At 42.3% G+C, this 23,216-nt stretch overlaps 1 protein-coding gene across 13 annotated transcripts in view; it reads right to left on the reverse strand.

The window, feature by feature from the left end:
- APBB2 (amyloid beta precursor protein binding family B member 2) overlaps positions 1–23,216 on the reverse strand; it is a 116,015-nt gene that overhangs the window by 4,380 nt on the left and 88,419 nt on the right. For 12 of the 13 annotated variants that reach the window (XM_061471472.1, XM_061471520.1, XM_061471511.1 and 9 more), the window contains 5 exons: positions 5,857–5,971; positions 3,179–3,266; positions 2,002–2,085; positions 1,414–1,529; positions 466–645 (listed from right to left, as the gene is read on the reverse strand). In XM_061471472.1, coding sequence (XP_061327456.1) covers positions 466–645; positions 1,414–1,529; positions 2,002–2,085; positions 3,179–3,266; positions 5,857–5,971 — 583 coding nt within the window. Of the gene's footprint in view, positions 1–465; positions 646–1,413; positions 1,530–2,001; positions 2,086–3,178; positions 3,267–5,856; positions 5,972–15,398; positions 15,642–23,216 lie in introns of those variants that run through there. The other variant, XM_061471556.1, reaches the window with a different exon arrangement.

Here is a 23,216-nt window from a genome sequence, read left to right on the forward strand (position 1 = left end):
AAGTTAAAGAGACTGCTCTATCAGTCTGTGGACAGAAACTCTTCTTCAGCACACAATGGATTCTAGGTCATACAAACAGCCCTCAAAAAAGAGTTTTCTGAGTTCAGCTATTCTTGAACAAGGATTATTTTCACTACATTGTCGCTAGATTGTATAACACAACTACAAGTAAAATGTTTTTCCAGCATTAGAGAACTTGTGTACTGAAAGAGAAGATTTCTAACTTACATAGACGTTGCAGAGGTTAGGAGGGAAGATGATTAAAAGGAGCACTGTTCACTAAACTGACACTTCAAACTTAAAAATGTTTGAGTTTTAACTGATTAAATATATCAGAATCACAAATCCTATTTTTATCTGTTCTTTCTCTGTCTTGAAATCAATATAACTGCAAATTTGGAAAGCTGATTATTTATGGAGGCAATGAAAAAGTCCTCTGAGGTGCCTTTGCGGAAGGTCACTTACCATACAAGCAGCCTGAACAGCTTCTGACACATTGCCTGCGTTTGGTTCACACCAGAAAACGTGGCACTCAAAATGCTGGTTTCCTGTATCCATAATGAAGGCGAATGTGTGAATGTCCTTGCCTACCCCCATGAAGGACAGGAACCGCACACGACACTCCACCATGATCTCCTCTTCATTCTGGTTATGAATAAAATGATTGATCATGACTATTCGATATTCTGTGCACTTCACTGTCAGCCTTATGTTGATTAAACAGCGGGGGAACACTCCTTTTTATCTATCTGTATGCACCCAGTGTGCCCAGGCCTGGGCTGGATCTCCCCTTCTACTACCGGAGGACCAAGGCTTTGAGCGTTAGCACTGAGCGCACTGTGTACTTTAAAAACTGCTTGTTTTGTAAAGAAACAAAACAACATGGCTACCATGACTCCAAAAGACGCTCCCCTATCACTGCTATGTTACAGAGGTGTTGGTTTAGTACTTCATCAACAGACATAAATAAAAGGCATTCCTTGGAAGTTTCATTGTATTCATCTCAATGGAAAATGCTCTACAAAGGACAGTGACATGAAACACAGATTTTAATATTACTCTTGGCTCCCATACCAAGAATAATGTAAATACAGTTTAGAATTTAGGATTGCTTACTTAGGGCTTAACCTTCAGCATTTTAGGATCAAAATTTCTAGAAAGCATAACACTGAATTTAAGCATCTAATGAATACTTATAATAATTTATTTCTGAGAACATGCTTGGAATGGCAAACCAAGCTGAAGCTGATCAAAGCAGTAAGAGCCTCTGCAGGTTCTGGAAAGAAATAAAATGCCAAATAAGCAAATAAATTCTAGCATAAATTAACTCCCTCTACTAGTGTTCTGTGTTTCTGGTTTTCAACACTCATATTATTATGTTAAACGAGTTTTGAACAAGCCAGTCTGCCTTACTCTTTCATTGATGACTGTGACAGTAGCATCAGCAACATTCATAGTAACTGGCATCCAATCTTCTTTGCTAGAGGAAGTCATTAGACTTTCAATGGCACTGTTCAGAGTATCCATTCCTAGAAGAGAAGAAAATGCAATAGTAAAAAATAAATACATAAGTAAGCCACAACATTTTTATTGTCATAGTAGTACAGAAAACGTTTTGGACTCCAGAAACTTAATTTGATAATGGAGAGAAGGGTTGTGAAGTTGGTTTTCTTAATCTGCAAAAACAAAACAGGTGCCTCTGGCTTAGTTAAAAATAGGGTAGCATCATGTTTAGCTGCTGCGCAGTTCCAGTTCTCTAAGGCCCTTCACATTGGTAGCAGAGAAAGAGTAGAAAGGAACTCTGCCTTCTCTGCAACTCCCAGATTACTCTGATTGCAAAATACATGTTCAATTGAGGCCCTGAATGTGACCTGTATGGCTGAAACACAAGAGTTGCTACCCTTCAAAACCAGGTATTTACACTTGGTTAGCCAGAGTCCAGCCACTGGAATTACTACGTAATATACGAGGTACTTTGGAATTCACTCAAGTGCCACCTACCCACAGGTTTAGCTACAGGCAGCATGCCCAGGTACTGAACGTGGAACTTCTGTACCAGTTCTGTCTTTGGTGTTGGGAAATCTACTGCATGGGAACAAAAATCAATTTCTGTTAATCAGCATTCACAGCAGGGAAAACCACTTTTATTTCATCAATAACATGAAACAGTTTACCCAGTAATTGTGCTCTGAAGATACTGTATTGATTGAAATTATTTTTTACTCTTTCTGACCAAGAACAATGGTCAATAATTTCTAAAGGAATTACGGATAACTTTGCACTACCTAATTCTTGACCTATGCTAAGAACAAGGTCATGTTATATTGCTGGCATATTAAAAAACAGAAAATATAGATGAATGCATCTCTGAGACAAACAGACCTAAGATTCACTGCATAACTATGTAAAATCTGGAATGTGTTTTAAATGCTATCCTTGTTAATATGTTAAACACAGTCCTCGAGTAGTCAATAGTACTGTCTGAGCAGACAGTTACACAAGCTGATGTATGGATTAGGAGTAAGGTATTCAGTATAAACTGGTGGATCCAGAAGCATGTAATTTCCTGCAAAGCTAACACAAAGTGTGTTTGTTCTCCTGGAATACTTTCAAAATAGCAAATATTAAGCAATGACTAATAAAGGCTTGCAAAAGTAACTTACTTTGGCCATGCAGTAGAGTGTGCAAAAACCCCTTAAGGTGGATGATAACCCACTTGCACTCCTTGCCTTGGAAACTGCTAAAATAGATGCTGAAACCTAGGAGTGCTCCTACATTTCCCCTGAATCTAAGTGATTAACTGGCTCATACTGTGTTTTTAAGAAAGATTTGGCTAACTTAATGCAGACTCAAGTCAGGAGGTATTTTGATTTGAAAAGGACAATATGTGCAAATAGCCACAAACAAGTAAGGCTGCATTCGCCACATTTATATTTGAAAATAAAAGAGGAAATGTACAAGCTGACATAACTGAGCAGGACTCCATTCCTGCCAACACAGATAATAAAAATGCTTAATATCAACATAAGAGGTTACAGTCAGATGCAATAATTAAAAGACAGGATTACACTCCAGACTTCTGCACCCAACATGCTCCATTTTGGTCAAAAGCAGCATCAGGAACTAAACACATCTAACCCAGGACTACCCCGAGGATAGGAGCTGTAACACACAATACCTTGCAGAGGAACATCGAGGTTGACATTTGTCCCCCCTTGCAATGAACCACAAGCCATAGCTTTAGCATTCTTCCGTTCGGCCATAATCTGAAAGTGACAGTGATAATACAGCATTTATTATTTTTTTAACATAGTTCAGTAGCAACTATAAGTATAAATTTACTCCTATTTCAACCTTAGTTTGTGAAATCTGAAGTCAGTAGCTACATGACTAAACAGGTTATTCTTTTTAAATAACAACTTTAATTTTCCTCCAGTTTATTCACCATTCCTTAACTGTAGTAAGAATGTGAGTGGTGTCCAAGCCCAGATGAAAGATCGATGGAGAAGGTAAAAAAACCTCCAGCCACTTTTATCAACAGCAAAATTGCAATGAGGAGCAATATAGCAAGAAATATAAATATTTAACACGCAAGAAGAGTGTTCATTATTCATGTTCCTCTCTGATCTAATGCTCTGTGTAATTTCTTCCTCCATTTTTATGTTTTCTTTTGCAATCAAAAATCCCATGCGAATACAACCTCTTCTTCCCCCAAAATGTAGAATATTGGCAAAAAAGAAAAAAATACACCAATGAAACACTTCAAAATAACCACTTTGGATGATTACTCTCTACAGATACATGTTTGAGAAGGGACCCACGGAGGATAACAGAGGTTCTCCAAAGCTCATATATGAAGCATTGCTGTGTGCTTTTTTATGCTATGACTGCTAACTGTAATTAACTAGAAAGATAACCGGTGCTCCAGATGTCACTTGGTCTGAAGATGCTCCTACAAAATTCCGCCCCCCCCCCCCCCCCCCCCCCTTTTATTTTCTTTTAGGTTGCATATTTTGAATGTATTTTCTGTTCCAGGGACAGATGAAAAACAACACACACTATCTTAGGAAGGAGCCCTGACTGAGCCAAGAGGACCAGTGTGCCAGTTAGCACATGCCAAGTGCTTCCCTGAATCAGGATTATATCTACTGCTGAATTATGAAGGAACACGCTCTACTTAACAACACTATCCTGTTTTATCCGTGTTACTTTAGTTATGGTTTTAAATGCTTACTTACTCTCTAATCCAAAATTAATGCCAGGAATTTCATGTCATAGTTACATATATGTGACAACTCTACTCCCCTTTTGACACCCCTGTGTATAGCTACCACAGCATCTACTTGGTGTTGACCTTAACTGGGTAAGAGCAGCTGTGATACGGCCTGTGTAGCATGTTTTTCCTTTGCTGGAAACATGTGAGAATTGAAAGCTGTAGGAGAAAAAGGATGGACATAACAGGTCTAGGCTTCTCCAGCCAGCCACTGCTGCAGCCCCTGGCATTAACCTTCACCAGCACAGCCTGCAGCTCCTTGGCCAACCTGAGCAGCCACCTTTGTCCTGCCACCTGCACCTCTTCAGACACCCAAGCCTAGGCAAACCTGACAGGCTCTGCACAGTTGTTGGACCACCTTCTGCCCCAGGCAGAACTTTGCTGCCCAGGATGTTACAGGAATGCACAGAGTAAATGCCCACATTGCTCTCATAAAGCATTGCAAGTTCAATAGCCATGGCTGCAGCACTGCAAAAACATTTACACAATACAACTGTCTACAAAGGGGAATTTGACATAGAATCACAGAATAGTTAGGGTTGGAAAGGACCTTAAGACCATCAAGTTCCTACATCACTGATTCTGTCCACTATCATGAAGTAAAAACTTAAAAAGCAAATGACAGGTATACAGTAAATGAGCAGAATGTTAAACCCCAAGGGTTTCCTAATAAGCTTTTTAAAAAGAGCTGTGACTCACGAGGAGGAACAAGTCACACCGGGACAACTGATAAGGTTATTCACCCCACAGCCTACTTCTGGAATGCACACTGACATGTTTTCAGGGAAACCAAAATGAGCAGCATAGTATTTTTTTAGAAAAGGAATGCAGCCACAAATTCACCGCAGCTCAACAACGAATAAAAAAGAGTTTAAAGTAGATTGGTTTAACTGCCTCTCTATAAAGCATTTCAATCAGATTTGCCTGCTGTAAAGGACATGCTGCCTTGCTACAGCTGCATGAAATGACTGTCCAGAGGAGACTCATGAACTGATCATGCAAGAAGATCAAAATTAATAACCAGCAAATAGTGGCAACTCTGTAAGATAAAAATGACTGAAGAGAACGGTCCTCTCCAGCATTACAGACAACACTACCACAAGCAGGAATAAAGATACTTTAGTATTTGTAACTAGAGTAGCTTTAACCCAGTCTTCTCCCCTCTCCCCCTTTTTTAAGTGACCACGTTATGTTAGCAACTGTTTTCCTGTCTGTCCTGTGGGACAATACCGCTGAATAATAGCATTCAAACAAGGCCTGATTTATTTACAGAGTTTAACATCACCATTTATTATTAATTGAAGCACTGTGTTCCTTTTCCATTTTCAGTCCACAGCTTCTTTATTATTCAAGAAAACCTTCAGTCTCTATACACACGTCAACTCAAAAGCACCTTCTCCAATCTCAATACTCGTCCCTCCTCATTAATTCCAGCCATTCATGTCCTTCCCTTTACAAATTCTCTATCCAGTTTCTTGTTGCCGTTGATGTAAACTAAACTAACAATGCGTAAAAAATTGCTGATTAATTTAGGCTCAGTGAGCTCTAAACAGAGGAATGCATATGACTTTAAATCCACTTGCCTTGGAGCAGATTTCATGTAAACTTGTGGCGATGGCTTTTGCCGGTGTGTCACATCGAAACACATGACATTTCAGAATCCTTGTGTCTTTGTCTCTTGCCACATAAGCAAAGTCTCTGTGTAAACAAGATAAACAGACACAATAAAAACAAATTAAGGCATTAGGATCAGTAGTATCTTCAAACCAGCAAGTCCTACTTTCATTTAACAGTAGGCTGTCAAAGAATAAAACACACGCTTTTGACAAAGGAGATCCCCAAATGTAATGAGCTGCATACCCATGAAACACGTATCTGAAGTCTGATGCTTAGCCTATATCATGACAGAGCTCATTACAATTTCCTAACCTGCGCAACTGCCAACCCATAATTCCAACTGCAATTGGAAATACACAGAAAAAATTACTCAGATATTTTATTGAAGCTTAAGTGGAGAAGAGAATTACAAATTAAGGCAGAAAACACATGCAGCTCTTAAATGCTAAAACCCCTGAGAAACAGCACACAAGTATTTCAAAGGACTACATAAAGTGTTTAAACCATGCAGATAGTTAATTAGAGATGTGGTTGCATAAAGGAAACATGAACCTGCTGAGCTCTGCTCACACTAATTGGCCCAAATTTCTGACCTTATTTTTTCAAAAGTTAAATAAAGCTGCCCTATAAGAGATTTTTGCCCTGCACTGGCTGGTCACCACAGCATAGCACAGCTTCCTAGCATGAGCAATGGAAGTGCCAGGATTATGTTTATTTGTCCCCAGGCGATTTAAGAGCTGGAGCCCTTCTGACAAAGCCCAACTGGTATATACGGAGTCAGGAATAAGCCTGGCTTTGCCTGGTTGCCATTCTTGCTACAGCAGACCCTGCTCCCTGGCCTTGATCCTCTCCTTGTTCATGTCCTCTGAGCAACCATAGCCCAGTCCTACTTTAAGACTTTTCTGCTGTCTCCAGATATCTTTGGGACTCTGCATGCCTAGCAGAGCTATGCTGAGCAGCTAACTAGAATTAGATCAGAGAAGAGAGGCTGGAGCTCCCAACAACCCCTTATACCTGAAGTCTCCTTTCAGTGCCTTTTCTCTTCTTGCATAAATAATCAGCAGCAACATTCTAACTGGTGAGGAGATAGGATAGATATTCCTAAACCACAGGTTTTATATATAGGAATATTTCAGTTTATACTAAAGTCTGTTAATATCCCAAGCAGGGTTTAACGTAGCATGGATTGCCAATTTATTTGTTCATCATAGATGCCCAATGAATCGAAGAATTTTCTACTGAAGTTATCCAGGGAGAACCAGAGACTTTGGCAGATGGGTAGCCAGACTTCCAGCTCTGTATGAGATATGAATATTGTCCTGCAGGTCCAGTACCTTGTACCTAATTCAGCAGCCCTAGGTTTTGTCATTAATGAGCCTTGCAATGAAAAGGGCAGTTGCCTGCAGCCCAGGCTGCTCAGTGACAGGTACAGGTTGTTCCTCTGTTCAACTGCTTTGCAACCTGGTGAATAATACTGGTGAATAATAGCCTGGTGAATAATACTTTAAAATACACCCACAAAACTATCAGGAGCTGAGATTCGGAAACAATTCCACATGACAGAACTATGCAGAAACCCAGCGAAGCACACCCCAAGCACCTCAGCCACAATCTGTGAGAGCCTTTTGGCATGTTGTTCCCTTTTTCTGCACTGGAATTTCAAGAGATGCTGAGTTCCAGCTGGAATCTTGCTCCTGGAAAAAAGATGATGCTTTTTGGCTCATCAGTACATGTGCCAAGCCTTGCTTTAGGAAGGGCTTTTCCTAGCTTAATGCTTCAAAAGCAAACTGCAGACTCCCATCTAGATTCTAGTAATAAGACTAAGAGGAGGGGGCATGGCTCAGCTACGGCCTATGAAAAATTAGCACCTATGGGGAAAAAAGCAAAACCAAGAGCCACATAAAAAACCTTTGCGATCTCTGCCTTTTGAAGTAAGCTTTCAATATTGCTGGTGCTCCTGAAAGACCTGAGAGCAGGTTTTTGGAAATGCCAGGCTCATGAAAGTCCCACATACAATATCCTGAGCTCTGAAGAGACCTTGCCTGGTTTGAGAGCTGTGAGGGATTTCCAGACATCCTAAGCATGCAGGAGTTCCGTTTTCTCTGTGTTTGGGTTTAGCTGCCACCTTTGAAATGCTCTAAGTTTCAGACTTCACATTTTGGAGTCTAAATGCCTTCGCTTACAAATATTTTAACTGCAATATGAAAACACAGTTCATTTAACAGACACGGATTTGGTACCACAGCTTCATCAAGATTTCTCCCTTCTCCTTTACATGCAAGAAAAACTTGCTCGCTGTGAAAGGGCAAATACTGCCCACAAAGATAGTATTTTTAGTCAAAATGCAATGTGTTGATTTTCTGACAGAGCTGGTAGCAGCCCTATAGGCCACCTAATGCTCTCCTCCACAGACTGCTGCATAACTATTTTTTTTAATGGTTTGGGTGGGAAGGGACCTTTAAAGATCATCTAGTGCAAGCCCTCTGCATTGGGCAAGTGCATCTTCCACTAAATCAGGCTGCTCAGAGCCTTGTCCAACGTAACCTTAAATGTTTCCAAGGACGGGGCGTTCACAACTTCTGTGTGCAACCTGTTTCAGCATTCCACCACCCTCACAGTAAAAAATTCCTTCCTTATACCTAGTCTGAATCTACCCTCCTTTAGTTTAAAACCATTACTCCTTGTCCTTTCACAACAGGTCCTACTAAAAAATGTGTCCCCATCTTTCTTATAAGCCCCTTGAGGTACTGGAAGGTTGCTATAAGGTCTTCCTGGAGCCTTCTCTTTTCCAGGCCGAACAAGGCCGGTTCTCTCAGCCTTTCCTCATAGGAGAGGTGCGCTATCCCTCCGAACACATTCATGGCCTCCTCTGAACTCGCTCAAACAGGTCCGTGTCCCTCTTGTATTGGGGGCCCCAGAACTGAACAGAGTAGTGCAGGTGGGCTGTCATGAGAGCAGAACAGAGCAGCAGGATCAGCTCCCTTGACCTGCTGGTCACACTCCCTTCAATGCAGCCCAGGACAGGGTTGGCTTTTTGGGGTGTTGAGAGCCCCCTGACAGGTCATGTCCAGCTTTTCATCCACCAGTGTGAGGTATACAAGTCCTTCTCTGCAGGGCTGCTCTCAATGCCCTCATCCCCAGCTGGATACTGGGAGGTTCTTCTTGAAGAAACATTGGTAACTCTACCGCTTGCAGCAAGTCTGTGGGTGTGTGGCCTGGGAAGCCCCCAGTAATGTACAAGATGTCTCGTTTTTGTTCTGTGAAATTCCACTTGTGCTGTCACCTTGAAGAAGTGCCAAAACCACCACTTCCTTCCTGTGAGGGGGTTGGAGAGTGCCAGGAAGGTGCTACCAGGAGCACCTGGCCCATGCCTGGGCTCAGCAAGGGCTGCCCCAGTACTGCTGTGGTGCACGTAACACAAAGTCAGCCTCTCCACACTTGGCACTGCAGCTTCTGAAAGTATTTCTGCCTGTAATGGTATGCATTCATAAACAAGGCAGTATGGCACAAGTACAGGAGAACATGAAGCACCAGCTAGTACATCAGTTTCAACTACTGAAAGCTAGTAAAAGTGTGGTGGTGCTTCAGACTCACACCAGTGAGTAAGTAACTGAACAGCTTGAAAGAGTAAATCAGCCAATTACATGCATGGATCGTGAACATACATAAACCTTTAGACGATAGGGGCTGCGTCTGTAAATCTGCCAAGACAGAGCTGGAAATCTGAGTTCTTCAAAACCTGTGATACCGCATCAATACATAACCCCGCCTGCACCAGCTGTATTCAAATCATCAATCAAAATTAGCACACAAACCATCCTTCTTCCTTCTGACAGTGCACAAACAGCGATACTGACCAATGATACTTTGTTGAAGAAAAAAGCTGTATATTCTTAAAACTTTATAACACCACTTCTGTGATATAGGATTATAGAGAAGAGGTACTGCACAGTTGGTTGTTGGGTTTTTTAGTTTTTATTAAATCATCTCTCCAGTTACAGGAATTGCATATAAATCAGTACTCTGGAAAAGAGCTAGAAAACCAGAAAAATAAGTAAGAGAATTATTTTGCTGGACAAGTGGGTAACTCTGGTTCGGTTCAGCAGGTAAGAATTCAGTAGAGATCTCTGTATTTTGAAAGAGTACAGGACCAGAGACAGGCATTTATAAAGCAATTTAGAGAATTGCAAGGGCAATGTAAGGTGCTAAGGAGAAAGGAATTTCATTTTTATTTGCTCGTTTTCCCTCCTCAATTGGCAATGTCTACAGTAATTGACTAAACCTCAGATAGCCATACCTATTTAACACCTGGCTAAGCATCATTTAGCTGCTCAACCTTGGGTGAATAGAATGACATTAAACACAATTTATGTTAACCTGTTCGAGTACCAGCCATTGCTATTTTCCTCCTTCAGGCTGAAGTCCTAGGGAGGCATTCTGATTAAGCACAGCCTGAAAGAGCAGCACAGTCTCCATTACCTTCTCACTGTAAACTTGTTTCTTCAAAGGAGTGTAGAACTGTGGCTGGTTTGGGTTTGTTTTTTTTAGTTAACAAAACCCAAGGCCCTACCCTTGAAGTCTGAAATATTTTTTTTTACTCTTATCAATCATAATTAAATTGCTGCTATTCAAAACAACTGTATTAAAATGATAGGCAGGAAAATGCAAATTGCTTTATAGATTTACGTATTACAAATTGTAACAAGAATCCTTGAACCAGAAAATGATATTGCCTGGCCTTGGCTTAAAATTGACTGAAATTCATCCAGAACAGCCTACAGAAGATGACTGTTGATTTCCATGTACTGGTGACATGCAGGGTCACAAAGCACACACTGCTGGGCTGTGGGGAACCATCTCCTGAGTTTATAACCTTCAGGCTTCCCAAACAGCTAACCAGTGATTTGTGAAAGCAGGAAGAAAAAAACAGGAGGGCAGCCATCGCAACAGCAGAGTGGGGTCAGAAGGCACCTGGCAGGAGGCTGCCATTCGCCAGCAGAGGAGGAGAAAGGAAAGTGAGAGGAGACACATAAGAAGAAAACCAGATAAATCTAACCCCTAAGACCATGCTCCAATGGGGCTTTTTTCATGACACACAAATATTCTTGTATCACAACCAGCAGAGAAGATGAGGTGCAAGAAGCCCTGCAGTAATATGTATGACAGAAATTACAGACCTTCTGGATTAACACTTCATTTTTTTAATCAAGTCTGCTCTTTCACCTAGGAGAAAAAGGAATGATTTATATCTGAAATGAAGCCTGGGACTTTGTTCAGTTCACTTGTGTTTTTTTATTAAGGTCAGATCAAGGACTCTGTGAATTTAGGGAGAAAACCCCAAAGGTAAGAAACCAGAACTAGATGAGACAAGCAGCATTCACACAAGCTGCAAAATTGGTTTGTAGAAAATTTACTGTGAGGACCTTTCAACTTCTGTTTCACCTATCAGATACCAGAATGGAACTGAATGAAACCACTGCTTCTCTTCTACACCCTCCGAAGGAAACCCACAGCCCCTTCTCCAGGTGACTATACCAACTACTTTGGAATCAAATCCTGCAGGAGGAGGAAGAAAAATAACTAGTCCCACGAGTCTCTTTCACATTTCCCCCAGGTAGTTACTGTGCATTTAACCACACGTACTCCTCCTCCTCAGTGATTAGAGTTGGCAGAGATGTGGGAGAGAATGACTTCTCCCTACATTTCTGACAATTGCTGACAATCCTAAAAACACACAAAAGCCTTGTAATTTTTCATCACTCCAAGCACTCCACCCCACATTGCTCCTGGCTCTCTAGTTGCTCCCCAGCTGCAACCTAGAATGGCAGACCTGGCCACCACTACATTATCCTGGCCATTAATTTTTGATCTGTGCAGTTAAAATGCCTTTCTGAGCACAGACTTTTGGGAGACTTTTCTTTTTTTAGCCCTCACCCTCCCTTAAAATGGGTTTCCTTGCAGCAAAACATCAGTTCTGCATTTATGAAACTCTCCTTAAATGGTCTGGCACTGACACAGCATAGCTTGTTTTTCTAATTCATGCATAAAGTTTGTAGGGCAAATTATCCCCTGCTGAAAGGCTGTTTGCTTCATTCCTTGATAACGTCATTTGCTAACTCTCAAGGAGGAACTATGGCTACTTTGTGCAATACTCGGAGGCTTTAATCTGGCAGCCTTGAAAAACACACAGCCTGACAGTTTTGCTTTGATGTTTTATCATTGCCACAGTGCTTTGTGCTTCCAAAGTGTGTTAAACCCCTTATAGAGTTGGTAGGTCTGATACCCGGCACAGCCCTTCAGAGCCCAGCACTTCCAAGCCTGAAAGTATTTGCACGACTTTCACTCCAATTTCCTTCTTGCAGGCTGATCCTTGTGAAGCTGCAGAAGCCATTTCCCAGATGTGCTTCCTGTGTGTGTTTCAACGCTGCCCATCAGTTCCTCTTGTGGGGAGAGGACAGGACTCCTGTCAGCCTTGCCACCACTGCCTTGCATTAGCCAGAAAGATGGTTTTGAGATGCTATAAGTCATTTCCCTTTCTACAATCAAGGGCAATATTCCAGCCCTACAAAGGGCCAAACAGATTGATGGCAGGTGATCCTGCCCCTCTACTCTGCTCTCGTGACACCTCACTTGGAGTATTGTGTGCAGTTCTGGTGTCCTCAACATAAAAAGGACATGGAACTGTTGGAACAAGTCCAGAGGAGGGCCACGAGGATGATCAGGGGACTGGAGCACCTCCTGTATGAAGACAGGCTGAGAAAGTTGGGGCTGTTCAGCCTGGAGAAGAGAAGGCTGTGTGGAGACCTCATAGCAGCCTTCCAGTATCTGACAGGGGCCGACAGGGATGCTGGGGAGGGACTCTTCATTAGGGACTATAGTGATAGGCCAAGGGGTAATGGATTAAAACTTAAACGGGAAGTTTAGATTGGATATAAGGAAAAAGTTCTTTACTGTAAGGGTGGTGAGGCACTGGAATGGGTTGCCCAAGGAAATTGTGAATGCTCCATCCCTGGCGGTGTTCAAGGCCAGGCTGGACAAGGCCTTGGGTGACACGGTTTAGTGTGAGGTGTCCTGCCCTTGGCATGGTGGTTGGAGCTTGATGATCTTAAGGCCCTTTCTAACCCAAACCCAAACTATTCTATGATTCTATGACTGATGTAGGTGGAATCATGTCAAAGCACAATTCAGTATCCAAGCTCTCCAGATCCATGAGCTGGAGGCATAGCGATGTAATGACATTGTGACATATTAACGTAATGACAACAGTACAGACTGTACTAAGGTTTATGTTCCGTGCTGGTCCTCATTCCCAGCCTCAGCTCACAATCATATGGCTGAAAGTACTACTGTCAGGGCAAGGAGGACAGCATATTACAGATTCATAGACTGGTTTGGGTTGGAAGGGACCTTAAAGATCATCCAGTTCCAATGCCCTGCCAGGGACACCTTCCACTGGATCAGGTTGCTCAAAGCCCCATCCAACCTGTCCTTGAACACTGCCAGGGACGGGGCAGCCACAACTTCTCTGGGCACTTGCCAGTGCCTCACCACCCTCACAGGAAGAACTTCTTTATATCTAGTCTAAATCTCCCCTCTGTCAGTTTAAAGCCATCACATGTGCCATGGTCACCATCAAGACTGCCCCGGGGACTATGTGCTTCTGCAGCACTGGCAGCATGAGGGGTCCCAGCTAACAGTGTGCCACATCCAGCTGGTGCTTAGGGGTCAGATGGGGCTTAACTGCTGCTCACCAACTGCTAGACAGACATGACAAACTGGAAAGTCAAGCAGCAGCTTAGACCTCAGCTTGTTTTATAAAAGGACTTAGAGGAAGACAACTTCTGTGACAGATCCTGTGAAAACCACTGACCACTGACTTTATTGCTACAAATTTTTCACGGTGACTGTTTTTGTTTTAAACATTTATGCAATGTGCACAGCCAGGGGGCTGCCTCCTACCCTGTGCAAGTTTTCAAAGAAAAGGCACACAGATAAGGTAGGTTCTCAAGGCCATTGTAGCTGCTGCTTCTCCTTTGCAGCATCACAAAGTGGTGGTAGTTTAACTCCTCAGGGTGGCCAGTCTAGCATTTCTGATGAATGCTGAATTTCCTGTAAGTGAGGGAATATGTTATTATTCCTGTGAACATCTGAACAGCTCTTTGCAGCAAATCCTAGAAATTTAATTTGGACAAGGAAGTACTTCAGGTGTTTTTAACAATTCTTCAATCTTCCAAATCTAACTGGAAGATGTGGGCCTTGGTTTATAAGGAATATTTGAAGATTTAATAAACAAATACATCAAGTTGAGATGCTCAAAGCACTACTACAGATTTAACTGAAGATGACAGACTAGACTAGAACAGTTAATCTCTGCAATGTGATTTGGTTTATAAGCAATACTTACCAGTTCTCCTTTGTTCTTTATTATTCAGACAGAGAACACAGCAACTGTGCAAAGACACTACCCACAAATCTGTTTGCAGCACACTTTTGCTAGTGTTAGTCTGAGAGGATCATCGCTTCCCACATGCATTAAATCTATATTAGATTGCAAAGTCAAAATCTAGAAAGTTCAAACATTTCCTTAGGCCAACACTGCCTAAAGAATTGATTAAAACCCTGTGAAGCCTGGAAACAGTTCTCATTATATTCCACAAAGCAAACGCGAGGAACGGTCCACATCTCTAAACCACATTCCTTCTGCCCAGTGCCACTTTCAAGCCCCTGCAATTTAGAAGAGCAAACAAACCCCGAATCTCATCTGTGGGATGCAATTCTATCAGCAAGAGCCTTTGGAGTGGCTGCAGCCCTTGTGCTGCAAAGCGCCTGACTACAATGCCTTACTGTCTGCACTCCCATGAAACGGGAAGCATTGTAGAGAATCCCAAACGATCCCTTTGTACATCTAAACAAATCAGACATACTGGGGACAACTTTTCTTCTAACTCAAAAGACAAGCAACCAACCCAGCCAGATCTGAAACAAATACCAATAATAGGAAATAAACATTGACATTTCCAACTCTTGCTAAACATAGCTCTGAAATTCCCTGCCAGGGGGGCTGGGTAAGAAAAAAACCAAGCCCAACAAACCGAACACCACCAAAAAATCCTGCCCCCCCCCAAACCACTATCAGTTTCATGGGTTTTTTTTCATTTTTTTAAGTAAAAGGTGGGAATTCAGTATTTTAATACAACTTCTTGCATTTCACATTGCAGAGAACAACAGCATCTAAATTTTAAACTCAAACACCAGAAGCAAATATCAAAACCCCACTGCTATGCATAATTTTAAACTGTTCTAGTACTAGAGGGTTTGGGACCCGGAAAAAAAAACCCAACCAAACCCAACAGGTGGTATCAACTTGACAATACTGTTAATAGCAAGGTGACAGAGAGATATTCTCTGAAGTTTAGATTCTATTCACCGATACAAGCAAACTGATACAACATTGTTTGATGCATGCCAGAAAGATAAACATGAAAATGGAAAACCAAAAATCATTTACCTCTCTCTGAATCCAGTGAAGCATGAAGAAATAGAAAGAGCAAGTTAGAAAGTGCTCACACAGTCAGAGCTCCAGCATAGGATGAGACAGGGTAGCTGAAAGTGCTGTACATTTAATGGTTGCTGTTTGTTGGTAGCATAGTGTATCTAAGCATACCTACACTATTTCCTTTAGATACTTATTTTCCTTGAATCCTGTTGCTCCGAAGTTCATATTTTTGGAAACATGCAATGAAGCCAACAGGCATCAGCTGAACTTCAGAGTGGCAGCACAGACATATCAACAGTGGGAGGTAATCAAGCTTAAAATACCACACGCAAGTCCGGGAAGTAGTATACAGGACGCATAAACAGACACAAGAAAGTGCATGGACTGTCCTTCTTCCAAAATAACATTATTTAAAGCAGACACAGATGAAACAAACCAGAACAATTCCTCAGGCTGTGAAAACCTTACACATTGTTTAAACTGAAAGAGTAGAAAGATTGTAATGATTTTGTTTAATGCCTTTTCCAAAAGCTCCCGCCCCAAGGTCACCTGGGCTCCTCTGAAAGTTGTACCCTGAAGAAGTGACAGCCTGGGGAGCAACTTCACACAAGCACTGAGCCAAAGCCAGGATGTACAAAATCACTACATACCTTCATTTCTGACGCACTTTTGCAACCACAACTTGACCATTATCCCCTCCCCGCTGAGTTGCTCTGCCCTGCTCCCTACCTGAGCCCCTGCTGCCTGCTTTCTAGGTCACACCAGGCACCATGGAACACCAGCAATGTGAGTTTGCAGGTACACGTGCACTTCTGGAGCCGTCACATGAAAGCACACAGTTTCCCATCACATTACCACAAAGGGTTACCCGTGCTGGGAATGAGGTGGGTTGCTGCCTGCTTCTGCTCAGCCCTTCTTAAAAACAGGACACCACTTTATGCAATGTACAGTGTCTCTACACAGTTAATAATCATTCTCCAGAAGAGAACTGCTTAGTCTTAGTCCTGCTTTCCTGCCCTGCATGCATCTCAAAATTCCCCTCTTTTAAGAAGGTCTCACCTCCAGTGAGCATGCAAGCAAGGTTCATGCACTGTGCACAAAAATGTGGAACCATATAGCATCCTAGTTTGTGACTGACCCTGAGAAAAAAATAGTGGAGTGGAAAAATCATCTCATCTCAAGTAATACGGGCAGGATTAATGACCAAGCACACTGAAGGGAAGGGATCCAGTTCCCAATAGACATCTCACTCTACCAAGCTTGCAAAGCTTACAGGGATTGATCTGTTGCTTAGTAAGAAATGGCTAGGTAAGTAAGTCTGGAATAAACATAGGCTTTCTAAGCCAGGTTTTAACTAAACCTGCATATGGTTAGCTGATTCTTCTGTCCAACACTGAAATGTAAGGCATACATGGATGCATATGTACATAGCTAGAGACCTAATTTCTTTCCTACGTTGAGATGAAACCTCTCCTGGTGCAACTTCTACCCGTTGCCCCTTTTAATCTCCATGTGGCTCCTTGTGAAAAACAATAATTCACTGGAACAACCTCTCTAGGGATATGGTAGAGTCCCCATCAAAGGAGGTTTTCAGGAAGTGACTGGAAAGGGTGCTAGACAGGTTCATCTAGGTTTCGTTCCATATGAAGTTGATTCCAGAACTTGGGGCAGTTCAGCCTGGAGAAGAGAAGGCTGCGTGGAGACCTCATAGCAGCCTTCCAGTATCTGAAGGGGGCCTATAGGGATGCTGGAGAGGGACTCTTCATTAGAGACTGTAGTGACAGGACAAGGGTTAACGGGTTAAAACTTAAACAGGGGAAGTTTAGGTTGGATATAAGGTGGAAATTCTTTCCTGTTAGGGTGGTGAGGCACTGGAATGGGTTGCCCAGAGAGGTTGTGAATGCTCCATCCCTGGCAGTGTTCAAGGCCAGGTTGGATGAGGCCTTGGGTGGTATGATCTAGTGTAAGGTGTCCCTGCCCATGGCAGGGGGGTTGGAACTAGATGATCTTAAGGTCCTTTCCAACCCTAACTATTCTATGATTCTATGATTCTATGAAAGGCTGGATCAGATGGTCTTCTCATTCTTCCAGCCTGGGCTGTTCAACAAAAGCTGCCAAGTTGGAAAGAAGATCCATATTTAACAAATGTAATGGACGTTCCCAGAAATTCTACAATGGAAGCGTTAGCTGCATTGTAAAGAAGAAACATGGGCTGCTTTGTTCCACTGCTTTCCATGCAGTGAACTGGGAGTCTCCCTATTTCAATATCCAGTGGTGACCTGGTATAGATCTCCTCAACTGAAACTCCACTCATTCCTTCATTTCAGCTACAGGGGCTTTCTACTGTGCTTTCCAGAACCAAAAAATACTTCATCATGCTTATTGCTAGCATTTTATATATTAGGAGGTTAAAATTAGATCTCAGTATCACAAATACTGGAAGTTTTTCAAGCCTAAATGGCCCTTGGCCCTATATTTCAGTGCCAATTTGACAATCAGAATTGAAAAGTAGGATCACTTTTACTTTCCAGAATGTACAATGTTTCTAAGTAGTATGAGAAGCAAAATAAACATAGTTTTCTTTATGCATTAATCACTGGCTTTATATGAAGTGGACAAACAGAAAAAGCTTTATATTGGAAATATATTCTGGCAATTTAGGTACTGTGTACTGGGAGGCGTGCAGGTGAGCGGAAAGACATGTATTGGATCTAGTAGATTTTGACCACAGTATAGTTAACTGCAAAACATGACCTGCTGGTTCAAACTCTGAAAGGGAGATCAGTTTATTCCCCTATTGCTATGCAAGATACGATTGTACAGAGCAATCACCGCTGCTGCTGCGAGCACAGACAAAGAAAGGAGCACAGGAAGAAATTCAGGAAGGTCAGAGAAAAATACAAGCAGTTAGGGTGCTGGACTTTGCCTGACAGCAAGGAACCAGTGGGGCTCCCACACCATGAGATGCACGTGAATCAAGGGGGGCTGCATCCTGTTTCTAACCAGTTAATTACAGCTTTCCAATTAGCCCAGTATCTCCTCACAGACTGCTTGTAATTTATGAATAATTTTCACACAAAAGACTATTTGCCTGGACTCATTTCACATTCTGGTAGCTCAGATAACGGTTGGCTGATTTACCTTTAAACTTATATAAATAAATTAAAATCACCTCAAGGCTAAAAAGCAGACAAGGAAAGTTGCAGTTCAAACAGCAGATTTTGCTGATGGCTCCAAGTGCCAGAAATGCTGCAAGAGCAGCTGTGCAAGTGCTTCAGTATGGTGCTCTACATATCCTTTTCCAAGCTGACCGAGTTAAAAGAGGTCAAGCCAGAGCCTGCCAATAACACGGGAAGATAATACCTAGAAAATTGTGTCAGGGCTGCTACACAGGATTTGAGATTAATTTCTGAGGGAAAAGGCCAAGACCTGCAAGAAAAACAGCCCATGACCTTCCAGCCTGCAGAGGTGTGCGAAGGGAGCCCCTGTGCCAGTGAGCCCCGAGGGGACAGGACGTTGCCTGCCCTGGAAGGGGGTGAACAGTCTCCTCCCCCTTTGGTTTTCAATCCACTTTTGGAGGCAGCATATTACAGCACTGCCAAGGGTGCCTGCATCCCTGATCACCTCCACACTCCTCTCCCAGAGGGCTGTCCCGGCCCCGGGACACAGCAGATGCCAGACAGTTGCAGGGAGTAGTGTAACTGATGGGGCACCATCCTTTGTGTGAGGTCTGCACAGTATGTGGCTGTGCTTGAGTATAAGGTAATTTCTCCTCCCAGCCCCACCTTTTGTACATCAGTGACTGATGGAACTTTTTCGGAATTATGGAATTATTATTTTTATTGGTATAAAATGCCCACCCCACAAGCTGAAGGGTAACTGAGATTTCACTGGGAGTTGAATAAGCTTAGAGACACAATGCTAACACCCCTGTCCTCCCAAAAACACCTTCCACATGGCACTCATGAAGCCATATCTAGATTTTTATATGTAGGTTTGGGCCTACCAGTACATGGGAGAGAGTGACAAACTAGTGTGAGGGTGCCCAGCTGAGGGCAACCAAGGCTGCAGGAACCATACTTACTCAGCCTGGAAATGAGATATGCCTGTTTAGCCAGGGAATGAGGATCTAATTGGTGTCTCTCACTCACTCATGGGAGCTTTAGAAAAGCAGAGCAAACCCAAGTTTCTTTGCCAAGAATGGGTAAGCCCAGAGAGATACTCCCAAGAGGCTGTGCAATCTCTGCTCTTGGAGGTTTTAAAACACATCAACCAAAACCAGCCCTGACGTAATCCTGAACCCTGCCCACTTTGGGCAGGAGGCTGGTCTAAGGTGACCTGCTGCAGTCCTTCCCAGGCTGTTTTTTACCTGTAACTGTAGCCTCAATGCACAGGATGGAGATGTGCTGTGCAGTTGGAGGTGCTTACGCAGAGGACCAGCTATGGGCCCATATCAGCGTTGGGCAGAGGGAGGCTGGCAGGGATGAAATGACATGCCTGAGAGCCCCAGCTTCTCAAGCCTCCCAGTGGCCATTCATCCCTGTGACCAAGACAGATGTCCTGGGCTCCAACCACTCCAGGGTGGCTACTGTTGTGTCTTCTACTTCAACAGGGGCCATTGTAAGACTATAGTGTTGACAGAGAGCAAACCACACCAACAAACCAGACAGGTTTTGTTCTTGCTGGCGTCTCTGATAGGACAGTTAAAGGTCAAGGTGATGTTCCCATGCTCAGCTACTGTTTTAGTGGGGCACTGCTCTTCACATGAGCCTGGGAGAGCATTAGGAGTTTACGCCCCCTGTACCTGGCAGTTAACTTAAGTCTACAGGCCACGCATTTTGTGACCGAGCATGTAGCTAACAGGTTGAAGAGGTTAACACGTCATGCCTCTTCATTCCTGTAGCTTCCCCTGGAGTCTGACTGCAACCTCCCCAGTTGTCTTTTTTAAGCAGACCAGGGAAAATCAGGCTGCCATGTGTCACCTACACCCTGAGCAAGTACAGAGGACTGCCCTCCCACCTCCTTGGTCTTCGAACACGTTCACATGAGACCATACCCATCAGCAGCCTGTTGACATGGGACCATACAGCAGCAGCCCAGACCATCTCTCTTCCTAAGAGATAATAACCAACTGAAATGTCTTTGCTTTCAATTACTGCAGAGTTTTAATGGAGTAAAATATGTTTTACTTGACTGAGAATAATGATGCATGTCATGAGCCTTTCGTCTTTATTTACAGTTAGAAGTACTCGCCCAAGCATATCCTCTGAGGCACATAAGAGGCCCTACCCTGGTTTTCTAATTTGCAATTATGAAGTCTAGTAGCACTTAATGCAGAAAATGTTTATGTAAAATGTATTTACACCTCAACAACAGGAAATTAACAAATAAAGGAAACAACCTTCATTTCTGTGTCTTTGGAAGCCTCTCTGTTGCTTAATGAATTATTATGTCCTTCACTTATGTATGCCATTAGAGAAATATAGTTGCTTTCCCTGAAAGGAAAACAGCTGTGGTTTAGAATTTTTCTAAGGGGTTTGTAGCTTTTTAACTTTTTCCTTTTTTAAAAAAACATTCTTTAAGCCTTCTGTCTTCCAGACTATTCCAGCAGACTAGCCTTGGGTTTCTGGGTCCCTACTACCACGAGGATGAAGACTGAGTAATAGCAGAACTAAGGCTTTCTGCAGAAGTCCCCTGTTCACTGTGGACCAGATTGTGCCATCAATTTTTAAGCAATTCTCCACTGGCAGCAAAAAGATTTCTGCTTAAAAATTGATGGCTTGATCTAGCCTTCTGTTGCTTATCATATATTATGAAGACTACTATAACCTACTCAGATTCTATTTTTTAACTAAAAATACATGAGGCAGCCTGACATGTTATATGAATCCACATTTTTGAAAGACTGAATTGGGTTCTTGAGACCAGAAGCTCTGAATCAGTAAATCCCCTTGATAGTCCGGGTGCTAGACATCACAGTGGTATCTGACAGGCAAGCTGGTTCCTTGTTATTCCTCAAGTCCTCTCCATAAACAAGCAACTTCAGGTCACCACTTCTTCAGCATTTCTCCCATCTGCACACACTGAATGACAATGACTGAAGACCTGAGATGAAAGAGTGGGTACAGTTACAGCTCCTTGAAGGACATGGACATCCCAGGAACCTCTGTTCCTGAAGTAAGCTAGGGGCATCCTTTATAACCTGCTGCCAGCCTCCTCTCCGTAGGGAAATGTCGTATTTGGCTTGTTAGGGAAAACAAGCACATTTCTGGAAGCATGGAAAGAACTCTGAACAGCAGGCCACCTTTCCCCAGATCACTAGCCCACCATTTTAGATGGATCAGTTGGTTATGATTGATATTTTTTATTTTAAGAATTATTAAATTCATCCATAAAGATATTTCCAATTTGGAAACTTAAAACATACAGAGAAGGCATTAAATATCACATCAAAATACAACAGCAACAAAGATACCAAACCAGGTACATGCCGGTTATTTTCTAACAGCGGGAAATCAAACTGAATGCATCTTACTGACTTTATATTCCCTCACTTAGAACTGTTAAATGTCAGGTTTTGACCTGGATTAACTTCACCAAGAGAATAAGCTTATCTCAGCCTACCTCAAACTACACTGGAGCAAAGTCTGCACTCTAACACAAAGCTATACGGAGCAGTTGAATCAATACTAGCACTCTTAATATTGATTAGAACAGAATTTTGTCCCCAGTAACAGAGTTTTACTACAAAATGCAGCAAACTCCAAGCAGCAAACCAGAAAACCTTGCCCAACAGACTACAGCAACTCCTTAATTACCTAAAATACTAATTCACACAGTTTGATCCTCATCTGTATTCTAACTGATCAGTGTTTAAAATATCTTTATAAATAGGGTTATTTACTCATATACATCCGCTGTTGCAGAAGGGAAAACTAACCAGTAATTAAAAAAAAATTAATAATAATAACAACAATAATAATAATAAAAAAATCTAACTGGTACTACATAAGGAACCCCCACTACCTCTCCCCTCCTCTAACTCCTTATGAAAATAAATAACCCAATTTTTACTAAGAAATGCTCCAGGGCTAAACAATACCCTTTTCCTCACTCACAAGTTGTTATAATTACATTAATTGCAAGGAAACAGCTACAAAGACCTAATTAAGGCCATAGTTTTAAGAGATTAAACACTTCATATAAGACTCAGCAATGTTTGCTATCCTTTCAGAAAGAAAAATTTCTGCACAGAGCAGGGAGAGCAATGAGGTTCCATAACATGAGAGAAACTTACGAGTGAAGATGCTGAGTTTAAAGACAAAGACGAATGTCACTCTTCCCTCCTCCCTGCACCCAGAATAATGAGGATTCGAAGCTATATATCAATTAACAAATCAATGACATTTCTCCTGCTGCAAAAACTTTATGAATACAGATAGGATTAAGCAAGCACAGAGATCTCAAGGCAATATATTACATTTAAATCATGAAGTTTCCTCTTCTGTCAAAAAAGCCATGAAGTATTTCACTTCAACTAAGTATATTTTTACATGCATGTATATCCCCCCCCCCCCCCCCCCCCCCAGTGCAATACTTCTGTCTTTAAACCTATTTACTTCTTTTGGAGCTCTGCAATGATTTCAGATTGCACAATCTCCATTGTCAATTATGGGCTGAAAGAGGAAAGCCCAGACTGGCTAGCTAGAAGTTAGCTGGGAATTACACATAAATAACTATACAGGTGCTGTACATTTGGGGGAAAACACAGGGTTTCTTCTCTTCACTAAATGAGGCTTCTACTATTCTTACCTACAGCATCTTTTTATC

This window comes from Pezoporus flaviventris, unplaced genomic scaffold, assembly GCF_033815535.1.
Source record: "Pezoporus flaviventris isolate CSIRO_AGI_PZ_B2104156 unplaced genomic scaffold, CSIRO_AGI_Pfla_v1 ptg000002l, whole genome shotgun sequence".
In the NCBI taxonomy this organism is placed as follows: Eukaryota; Metazoa; Chordata; class Aves; order Psittaciformes; family Psittacidae; genus Pezoporus; species Pezoporus flaviventris.